Raw genomic sequence first — 11,852 nt, forward strand, 5'->3', positions numbered from 1 at the left:
ACGAGGGCTGCAGGAGCGGCTGCGTGCAACGGCAGCCGCTGCAGCCGCCACAGCAGCAACCTCCTTGACCCGGGACAAACCTGGGTCAAGGAGGAAACCATGCAGGGACGCCCCCTAGCGGTCAAAACCCGGGATTGTCCCACCCCCTGGCGGGATATGGCAATCCTATGTCCACAGAGCACTTCATTTTACCATTATTTTCATTGTGTTCATTGTGTTCATTAGTGTACAAAATCCTGATACTCCTTTTCAGCAGACCCTTCCCAAAAAACGTACAGAATGAGCACACAGGAGTGCCTTAATATTTCAACGTTAAAATATTTTTTAAAAAAAATGCATAAAAAATTACATGCACAACAAATCAAAAGCAGGAAAAATAACCCTGAAGACTTTGCTCCTTGTAGAAAAGGCAGCCATAGTATAGTTTTAAATTCTTAAACCTAAATCCAGGGGTGAGAATTGTACATCCCTCCAGATATTGTTGGGTTACAATTTGCAGCATCCTAGCCCAAGGTAAGAGATGCTGGGAGTTACAGTCCAACAAGATCTGGAGGACCACACAATTCCGACCTAAACAGCTAAATCTGTTAGTCTCAACTAAATTTGACCCATTCAATCTATTACTGAAGTAAATCTATTCTTATGCAAATATCATTTATTCTAGTTTGGATTAGTAATTGGATGCAGGCCCCCATTATCCTTCTAATTCATGGCACTGATCTATAAATTATTACTTGCTTTAAAAAAAAGTTAGCTTGTGGCACATGATTTTTTTGCATCGTGTTTCCACAGTTTAATCAAATACTATGCTAGAAATTTGTTATTTCCAATTAGTCTCAAAGATGCAACTGGATTCCTTTATGTTTTTTTATATGTTAAAACAGACTAACACAGCTGTCTTTCAATACAGTAGCATGAGGATTAATCAATATTCCACTTATTTCTTTAGAAGCCTTTGTTCTTGGCAGCTGCGGAAGCAGTTGTTCCATGCACAGTTCAACCGGTTACTTTAGAGAAGAAGAGGAATAACATAATCTGCTTTAGCTTTATCTCTATACTAAAAGTTCTTTATTGGACGCTGACTGATGGCCTTGCCTTGGCCAAGAAACCAGAGGGACCATCAGATTTTCTTTCCAAATGTCTGGAAAAGTACTCATGCCACCTACTGTACATCAGATAGTAATGCAGGTCCAGGCTTCTTGTCTTTTAAGTCTACGTGGCTTAATAACTAAACTGACACAGTGAACATGTGGGATAACCACATGGTCAAACATGTTTACCAAGTCACTAACTTTGGTCAGCTACCACCCATGTCCAGAGGTAGGTGCAAAGGTAAAGAAGGGCTAAACAAGCTAAAGATCAGGAAACTTTAATGTAAAGCCCATAGTACTCAAAGAGTGGGCAGCCACAGTTTCCAGATGTGAACTATTCATGATAAACCAAGTTTTGAAGTTAGAAGAAAAAAAGAGCAAGAACAATATAGCTAGCTGGGTATTTTATGCATTTCTGTGTGCAGAAATTGAAAACAAAATATTGTACTTTAAATCAGTTGTAGTAAATAACACAAATATAAATGGAAGCATATAAACACAAACAATAAAAAATCAATATGATGTAGATGGGCATAAAGAGTTGGTCAATGCCCAATAAAAGATCAGACATCACAATCTCTTCTTATGGCTGAGGCTGCAGAAACATTGCAGAAACAACCCAGTTTGACACCAGATGTTTTGGAGTCTATCTTTCAGATGTCTCAGCAACCATAGCCATTGGTTAGTTAGTAGTTTGTTGTGGCACTTGAACTCTCTGGCAGAGAAGGCTAAATTTCTCAGAAAACTGCAAATTAGAACACACTGAGGGATTTCACTACTTTTAATTTTTTTAAATTTTTTTATAAATCTTTATTGAAAAACAAAAACAAAAAATAGTTGTCAAATTAAAAACATGAACACATCCAAAAAAGAAAACAAAAACATACATTTTTAAATCTTACTTACTATCAAACACTACATGCTCACAACATAACATCATTCTATATCCACTTACTCTATCCTCGCTAACTTATAATTCTATAAACACTAGTTTCGTACCTCTCTGACTGATACTTTCATTCTTCCATAACCACCTTGCACACCGACTTCCTACCTACCAGCTTTGTCTAAGAGTTGTCAATAAATGGCTATCTTGTTTGCAAATAGAAACATTTAGTCTTCTTAATTAGGACTAACTATCGAATGGTTTTACCTTTTCCCCCCTGATCCACCTTAAAGGAGAAGGACATAGAGTTTATACCGAGTAAAATTTGATAACTGCTATTTTACCCCATTCCAGTTCAAAAAACTTAATCATTTTCCTCCATTGGTCTAATATTTTTGTATCAAAATCATTTCTCAAAGCAGGAGTTAGAATATCCATACCCATACCTTCATAAAGTTTCATTAACCAATCTTCTTTTGATGGTGGATGTTCATTTTTCCAGTTCTGGGCAAAGCATATCCGTGCTAAGGATATCATGTAAAAAAATTTTTTCTCCTCCTCTTTTTTCACCTCATTTCCTAATATGCTCAATAGGTACAGTTCCGGTTTCAGAGTCAAGTTTGTTCCCATTATTCCATTAATTAGATTATTTATCTTACTCCAGAATGATTTGGCTTTGCTACACACCCACCAATGGAAGAAGGTACCTTTTACGTTCTTGCATTTCCAACACATCTCTTTTCTCGTTTTGTAGATTTTTGCCAATTTATAGGGGGAGAGGTGCCAAAAATAAAACATCTTGTAGAAGTTTTCCCTAATATTTGGGGAAACCGTCAATTTTCTAACATCTTTCCATGTTTTTTCCCATTGTGATAACTGGATAGGATGACCGCAACAGCGAGCCCACTTTAATATCTGATCCTTAATGATTTCACTCTCCATTTCCAAATTTAGGAGTGCCGCATAGAATTTATCAATCAGCTTTTCCTTCTCTAAGATCATAATTTTACCCAGCTCAGAATTTTTTATATCTAAATCAAAGTCCAATAATTTGGAGTCTATTTTGAATCTTTCGAACAACTGTCTATATGCAAACCAATTTAAGTTCCATCCCTCATTAATTAGTTGATCTCTTGTTTTTAGAGCTACTCTGCCGTTTCCTATTTGCCACATATCTTCATATCCAATTAGTTCCCTTGTTCATTTCTTTCCTATGGAAGACTTCTTGGGGGGAGACCCAACCATAGATTTTAGGGAGAATAATTTTTTTGTATTTTTTCCAGTTTTCAAATAAAGGTTTTCTAATGCAATGGTTTGTAAAAGTTTTGTTATACTTAGGTTTCTCATATGCAAGGTAAGCATGCCACCCTAGGTTTAAATCATTCCCTTCTAATTCTAGTAGAGTTTTATTCTTCAGAGATACCCAAACTTTTAACCAAAGTAATCCACGCGTCTCATGATAAAGTTTGGTAAATCTAGGCCTCCCCTATCTTTGTAGACTCTTTATCTTAATCCTTGGTTTTCTCCCCCTCCAGATGAAATTTGAAATGTCCTTATTCCAGTCTTTAAAAATTTTGTTTGAAGATATGATGGGAATCGATTGGAAGAGAAACAAAATCCTTGGCAGAACGTTCAGCTTAATAGTAGAGATTCTACCTAGAAGTGTTATGTTCAATTTATTCCATTGAATCAAATCTTTTTTAATATCTTTCCAAATAATTCTGTTGATTTTTTGTGATATTTATACCTAAATATTTAACTTTATTAGTAATGTTAATACCTGCTAGTTCTCCAAACTTGATCTCATCTTTCTTGTTTAGGTTTTTTGTCATAATACTGTATTGGATTTGCTCTTATTGAGTGTACAGCCTGTTAGACTACCAAATTTATCCAATACCTCCATGATTCTGCCTGTACTTGAAAGAGGGTTCTCTGCAATAATAACGACATCATCTGCAAATGCCCTTATCTTGATGGAAGATTTTTTTTTCTTAATCCTTGAATTTTTGTATCCAAATTTATCTCCTTAATCAATAATTCAATAATTAGAAGAAATAAAAGAGGGGATAGTGGACATCCTTTACGAGTACCTCTCTGAATATGAATATAATCCAATTTGTCACCGTTAATTTTGATCTGAGCTCTTTGATTATTATATATTTTTGACAGCCAATTTTGAAAATTTGAGCCTGTATTCATTTTGTGTAAAATTTCCAGTAAAGTATCCCAATTGACCGAATCAAATGCTTTTTCAAAATCAAGAAAAAATAAACCGATGCTTTTTTCATTGTGTTTTTTATAGTATTCAAAGATGTCCACAATTGTCCTAATATTATCTCTAATGTGTCTGTTAGGCAGGAAACCTCTTTGTTCCTCACCAATCAGTTCTGTTAAGCATTTCTTTAATCTTCTAGATAATATGGTTGCAAAAAATTTATAATTGTTGTTGAGTAGTGAAATGGGTCTATAGTTACTTGGATTTTCCGTGTCTTTCCCTTCTTTAGGGATCACAATAATCTCGGCTTGCCTTCAAGACTCGGGAATATCATCATTCAGTGCCTCATTCATCACATGTTGCAGGGGTGACACTAATTCTTCTAAAAATATTTTATATAGAGAGGTTGGAAGACCATCATTCCCCAGAGCTTTCCCAAGTTTGGCTTGAGATATTGTTTCCCAAACCTCAGTTTTCGTTATTGGTTGATTTAGTTGCTGTTTCAAGTTTTCAGGAACTGGGCTTACATTTAACGTGTCTAGGTAAGTCCTAACTTTCTCGATTTCTATTTATTTTTCCTTGTATAGGTTATCGTAAAAGAGTCGAAATTCGTCTTTAATGTCCTCTTGTTGGGTAAGTACTTTGTCTCCTTTTTTTAATTTGTTAATTACTTTCCTTTCTCTAATTTTCCTCAGTTTATTTACCCGTTTTGTTAGCATGCTCAAAATGTTCTTGTTTTGCTAATTTGAGTTTTTTCTCTAGTTCCGAAGACATCTCTAAATCTATTTGCTTTTGTAATAGTTTTATGTCTTTTTGTATTGATTTATTGGTGGGGTGTTTCTTTAATTCGTCCTCTTTAGCTTTTAGTAGAATTCTTAAGGTATTCCTTAATTGATTTTTCTTCCTTTGCCACAGAATATTTTGGTGGATAAAAAAGCCTCTAATTGAAACTTTCCCTGCATCCCAGACACTGGCTATTTTTGTCTCCCCTTTCATATTTTCTTCAAAAAAGAATTTCAACCAATCTTTCCCCTTGTTGAAAAAAACCGATTTGTATTTCTTTTATATTCCTTAAATGTGATTTTAATAGGATTATGCGGATTTCACTACTTTTATAACATTTTTTAAAAATAACTTGTAATTCCTTCAGAATTATGAACACAATGGTCCAGCAACTAGGATAAAGAAAACTACAGTAATAACCAATGAAGAGAAATAGAAGACAACAAAAAATGAATAACAAGAGACCTCTTCCTCAAGACCTGGGAACTCAAAGGAAAGTTCAAAGCAAAGGTGGGAATGCTGTATGATCAGAAGAACCATACTATACGATCAGGAAGAAATAAAAAGATGGAAGCAATATATAAAAGAGCTATAAAAATGGGAAGAAAAAATGAATGACACATGGAATGAAGAACTATATAAAGATGAACTCCACATTCTAGAAAACAAGGTGGACGTTGCTATGAAAAGAACCAGCACAAACAGATCATCTCTCAACTGAATTGCTACAATTCACAGAAAAAATTAACTCTAGTCATAAGTAAAATATACCAACAAATATGAAAAACAAAATGGTAGCCAAGATCAGAAAAGATCAATATACATCCCAATCCATAAAAAAGGAGACACAAAAGACTGCAGCAAGTATAGGACTGTAGCATTAATATCCCACACAAGCAAAATTATGTTCACAGTTCTGCAGCAAAGATGCCAATCATATATGGAGAGAGAAATCCCAGAGGTGCAAACAGGGTTCAGAAAAGGAAGAGGCACTAGGGACCACACTGCAAACATATGATGCCTAATGGAGTGCACCAAAGAATTCCAAAAAAGAATCAGCATGTGTTTCATAGATTATAGCAAACCTTTTGACTACATAGATCACAAAGAGCTATGGAATGTTCTTAAAGAAAGAGGTGTGCCTTTACATTTGATAGTCCTGCTGAAAAACCTGTACTTAGGACAAGAGACTACTTTTAGAAGAGAATATGGAGAAACCAAATAGTTCCCAGTTGGCAAGGGGAGCATTCTATCACCCTACTTGTTCAACTGGTATGCAGAAAATATCATACGAAGAGCAGATTTAGACTCAGAAAAGGGAGGAGTGAGGGTAGAAGTAAGGAATATCAACAATCTAAGATATGTGGATAATACCATACTACTAGCAGAAAACATCACAGACTTGGAACAATGACTAAGGGAGAGAAAAGAAGAAAGTGCAAAGGTAAGCTTACGGCTGAACATAAAGAAAATAAAAATAATTATCATGGAGGTTCTACATAAGTTCAACCTAGATAATGAGAAAATAGAAACAGTGAAAGAGTTCCCATACCTTGGATCAACTACTGAGAAGAAAAGGGACTGCAGTCAAGAAATAAGAAGAAAACTAGGAATGGGAAATGGTAAGGGCAGCTATGAAAAAGAACCAGACAAGATCCTAAAGTGTAAAGATATACTGCTGAACACTAAAGTTAGAATCATCCAAGCCATTATATTCCCCATTACCATGCACAGATGTAAGAGCTGGACAGTGAAGAAAGGTGATAGGAGGAAAAAACTCATTTGAGGTGTGATGCTGGAGAAGAGTGCTAAGGGTACTATGGATGGCCAAAAAGACAAACAAATGGGTACTAGTACAGATCAAACCTGAACAATCCCTAGAAGCCAAGATGACAAAACTGAGGCTGTCATATTTTGCCCACATCATAAGAAGGCACGATTCACCAGAAAAGATAATAATGCTAGGGAAGGTAGAAGGCAGCAGAGAGGAAGGCCACATGCCAGATGGGCAGACTCAATTAGGGAGGTCACAGACCTGAACTGACAGAATCTGAACAGAGCAGTTGAAGACAGGGAGTCTTGGAGATGTTTCACCCACGGTGTTGTCATAAGTCACGATCGACTGAAGGGCAGTTAACAACAAGAAATTGTTTCACATTTTTGTGAAACGCCTAAGGTCTATCTAAATAATATTATGACTGTAATGTAATGAGAGATTTTACTCTACTGCAAATATTTTTATTATTTTTATACAGTAGGCCCTTTGTATCCTCTGAGGTTTAGTTCCAGGACCTCCTGTGGATGCCAAAATCCGTGGATGCTCAAGTCCCATTAAACACAATGGCATAGTAAAAAGGTGTCCTTTATATAAAATGGTAGAATCAAGGTTTGTTTTTTGGAATTTATTTATTTTTGGAATACTTTCAAGCCATGGATAGTGAAATTCATGGATATGGAGGGTCAACTGTAGTTATAGGGTATGTGCTTTCTCGCTAACTAGCCTGATTTTGTATGACAGGTTAGTGTCTTACAGCATTTTGATTTTTTAAAAAAGATTGTCTGTTTTTGTTTTGATCAGGAAAGGAGATGGACCATTAAAAAAAACACACATCTATAACACTATTTCACAGATAGATCTCTAACTAGTTACTTTTAAAAAGTAACATTCCAAGCTAAAGATGAACCTGGGAAACCACTGCATGAAAGCAGCATGGTGGTGCCACAAGCTCAAAATTGTGCTTCAATATTTCTGCATTGAGTGAAATCATTAAAAATGTTTACAAGGTGATTCCCACATCTCATCACATCAGGGACAAGAGACATCTGAAATCGAAATAGGACATCGTTTCCCTACTGCTAATTAGAAAGAAATGTAAGTCTCTGGTGCTAAAAAACAAACTAAGCCTCACTAGGGCGCAAAGATGTGGAGTCAACCACCCTGTTTCCTTCATCACTTTGGATTTGCAACACATCCAAGAATTAGATAGTTTCCTAAGGGGTAGGGCTACAAATGAAATAAATATATGAATGATACAAGAGTTTACATAATAGGTTTTTTTTAATAATAATAGGTTTTATTTATATACCGCCCAATCACTGGGAATCACATAGTCTCCACTCTACTGATGCTCATGGTCTCTGTTCCAGATCCAGCAGGATATCTTCACTTCCAGTCATCATGAGCAAGGTACATTTTGGACCATGACAAAATCCAGGCATCAGTTAGCCAGGGCAAAGGGCTAGAATCAGGGTCTCCATAGCCTATGCTCTTGGAATGGTGAGGAATGTGCTGACATTGCCAGTTCTTCCTGAGGTTCTAGCAGTCCCGTGGCACAGAATGGTAATAAGGTTATGATGGCTTTTTGCTGGTAGCTACGTCATGGCAATGGCTGAATCTTCAGTGCTACTTTCTTGGTCCAGGCCCACCCTCCGGATGGACTCCCTGTATTTTTCCTTTCCCAGTGCAATGATGGCTATGATCTCATCAGCTATGTCTTGGCGGTCACTCTCCTTCATGGCATGGATCAGCTGGTCTACACTGTCAGGCTTCTTTTCATTTTGCTGAGCCCAAGAGAAGAGCATATCCAGAATCTGAGTGCTGAGATTTTCCCTGGAGGGAAAGATGGGGGAGAAGCTAAGTGACATTGAGTACAGATCGCTGTTAAGTCTCAATTTATTGTAAATATATGTACATATATTTCCATACCACCAATCAGCTTACAATATTTATAATCATAAGAAGAGCTTAAGATTATAGAATATATTTTTCATTACAGTAAAAATAGGAAAACTGATTTCAGAATATGCAAAAGGCATTAATTTTTGCATCAGTCTCACCAAATGCCTTCTCTAAGAGGAAAAAGGACTCTGAGGACAACAGCCTCGATGATAAAACTTCAGATTCTTATAGCTGACATGGCAACATTGGAGGAACTGTACTTGGATTTTTAAAACAAGGGACTCCTAGTTATGCTGGAGGGAGGAAAACGTAAGAGACACAATGGTGTATTTTGTAGAGGTCTAGAAACCTGAGTTGTTCTTGTTCTGATTCTGCATTCAAAACTCCTTACAGTCCAGTCACTGGTTATCTCCTTCAATAAACTTGTCAACTGCTCAAATATTCAAAATGTATATTTATATTTCCCAATCCTTCATAGAGACTGTGTGTGAGTGTATGGAAGTTCTGACTTAATCTGAGCAAAAACAGAATCAAGGAAATCTATGTGAACAAGTACTGCACATATATTTGCACTGCACTAAATGATAGAGGATACTGTTCTGTCGCTTCCTAGCAGGAATGTCCTTGTTTGTGCTTCCAATCAGTCATGTTCTTCTTCTCGATACAAAAGCTATATGAAGCTCCACTGTATATAACCTGCTTTCCATCCCATCCCTGGCCCAAAAAGCACAGAACAATTCCTTGTTACTGACCCTACTCAGCTCTCATTGGTCTATTTCTTACTCATTTGGTGGTGGTGGTTCACAACAAACTTTTTTTTTACTTCTGTGACCTTCAGGGTTTATCAAGAGCATGCCTCTTGTTTCTCAGTGGTCTCATTTTTGCTCTAGTCTTGCCAAATCATCAAACATAAATAGTTTACTCAATGCAAAAATCTTGGGATACAAACATTGAGATTGTGCTTATAAAAACAGGGACTAACACTCTCCCCCACCTCCCAAAAGGCACTAAATCTGTACAGGATGGAATAGGGTTCCTAGATAATATTAATATTCCTCCCCCCAAGCCATACTGATGACAAGAAAGGTAACAGTGAAAGGGGTAGGAGAAGCTGGATACTGAGAGCTCTAACTCAGTGCTTGCCAGACTATCTAATGTGGGGAAATCAGTGTGATTTTTTTCCCCCAGTGTGCCAGGGACCAGCACCATATTTGTGCCCATTGGCCATAACTACTTTTTTCTTCCTTGGAAACTCAACAGTGACTGGCAGCCAATGGCTTGGTGACTGGCACTAGTCTGAATACCATGACTCTGACTAGCACTGCTCTAACTCACATTCCCTATATGCATTTCTATAGCTCCTTCTCCCACCTGTTATTGTATTGAATCTGCTGAATCTGCTGATAGGAGAATCCCAGGTGTAAACCTATAGTTTGCCAATCAGCTCCTATGCGCCCAGCGATGCCAAGTAGATTGGACTGTGTGAGGTAGCCAGTTTCCGCATTTCCCAAATTCAGAGGGGGAAGAGAAAAGTCGTTTTGGGTTGCACGTTGCCCATTCCCCTGAGATTTCAATTTCTGCCAAAACAGAACAGAAGGAAAGATAAGTCAGTCATTAATGGTATGACTGTACTGTTCTTTTAAATTGTAAACCCCTCTGAGTCCCAGTTTTGGAGGGAAAAGAAGAATAACAAAGATTAAGAATAAGAACAAGAACAGAATAATTGGTGGGGTCCTAGTACATTATCTAGTCCAGCTTTCCTGTTTGAACAGGAAATTCATTGGAAGAGCAGCTCCAAGGGATGGTTGTTCAACCTTGGCTCAGAACCCAAAGCAAGCAAGAGACTACCTCATCACCACCCAGCAGCAGCACTCATGTGCTATTGGATCTGTTCAGGAGCACATGTTTTGGTAGCACAAAGGACTGCATTGGGAGAATCATATAGTCATAGAGTTGGAAGAGACCATAGGCCATCCGGTCCCAACAGACAGCCATTCAACCTCTGTTTAAAAACCTCCAAAGAAGGAAACTTCACCACTCTCCGAGGGAGTGAACAGTTTGTAGTTTGATTCCATTGTTCTGTGTCATAATCTCTGGAGCATCAGAAAACAAACTTGCTCCATCTTCAATATGACATACTTAAACATGGTCATTATGTCATCCCTTAACCTTCTCTTCTCCAGGCTAAACATGCCCAGCTCCCTAAAGCTGCTCCTCACAGTGCATGGTTTCCAGACCATTCCCCATTAGTAGCCCTCCTCTGGACTCACTTTTTTAATTGTGGTAATCGAAAATGGACAATATTCCAGGTGAAGTCTGACCAAGCAGAATAGAGTGGTACTATTACTTCATTACTTAGAGTAAAATTAATGTCAGCTTACCACAGTCCATTCTTTAGAGATTTGGATTTAGCAATAGTCTTGTGCTGTGTCTACTCAAAACTACTCTCAGGTAGCAAATACAGGCTTATTCCCCTTAAGGCCAATATTAACTAAACAGTATGGGACCAAATTTACTGCTAAATGAGTGAAAGATACCTTCAAAATAGCATTTGGGTTGTGGAAAGCCCTGTTTTTATGTTGTTAGCATTTTGGCTATCATGAAATTATGGAATTGGGGTATGACTAAGAATATGCAGAATCCCTGCCTGGTGTTCCAGAAAAATCATAGAAGACAGGAAGATTAAAACAGGAAGAATATTTATCTTTTGCTTTCACTGGCCCAGATTTTAAGAGAATATTAGCTTTTGTGGAATTCTTGATAATAGTAGCTATTAATGAGACTAGTGTTATGCATCTCCAAATAAAGAACAGAACATACAATTCTGCTGAAATTCCCAAGTAATTGTCAAGCATTCAGGTGATATAAATTTGGAGAACTTAATAAGTTTTTTGTTTTTTTGTTTTAAAAAAGTGATTGTATCAAAGTGAAAACACATAAAGACAAAAGCAATTTCACAATGAACACTGTGTAACTAATACCACTTATATTCAGGTTGTCTAGATAATTTCCAGTTAAAACCCTATCACCAAAGATTAAAGGGTGTTTTTTGAGTAATATTGGGCTGTAAAACTAAAATGGTCACATGATTAGAAGTTTGTTAGTCAATCATTCAAGGTCAAAGGTGTACTTTAAAAGGTTTTCTTATCAGTTAATGGTCAATAATTAATGGACAATATATTTTCTGTTAAAGAAATC

At 37.0% G+C, this 11,852-nt stretch overlaps 2 protein-coding genes across 2 annotated transcripts in view; both read right to left on the reverse strand.

Moving 5' to 3' along the window:
• SLC25A22 (solute carrier family 25 member 22) overlaps nucleotides 1-11,852 on the reverse strand; it is a 723,963-nt gene that overhangs the window by 109,583 nt on the left and 602,528 nt on the right. The gene's annotated exons all lie outside the window — the stretch shown is intronic.
• The window catches only part of PIDD1 (p53-induced death domain protein 1), a 30,914-nt gene continuing 27,148 nt past the window's right edge, over nucleotides 8,087-11,852 (reverse strand). The window contains exons 15-16 of the mRNA XM_042459262.1: nucleotides 10,026-10,231; nucleotides 8,087-8,585 (exon numbers count right to left, since the gene is read on the reverse strand). Coding sequence (XP_042315196.1) covers nucleotides 8,348-8,585; nucleotides 10,026-10,231 — 444 coding nt within the window. The 3' untranslated portion in view covers nucleotides 8,087-8,347. The remainder of the gene's footprint in view (nucleotides 8,586-10,025; nucleotides 10,232-11,852) is intronic.

Source organism: Sceloporus undulatus, chromosome 1, assembly GCF_019175285.1.
Source record: "Sceloporus undulatus isolate JIND9_A2432 ecotype Alabama chromosome 1, SceUnd_v1.1, whole genome shotgun sequence".
Classification (NCBI taxonomy): Eukaryota; Metazoa; Chordata; class Lepidosauria; order Squamata; family Phrynosomatidae; genus Sceloporus; species Sceloporus undulatus.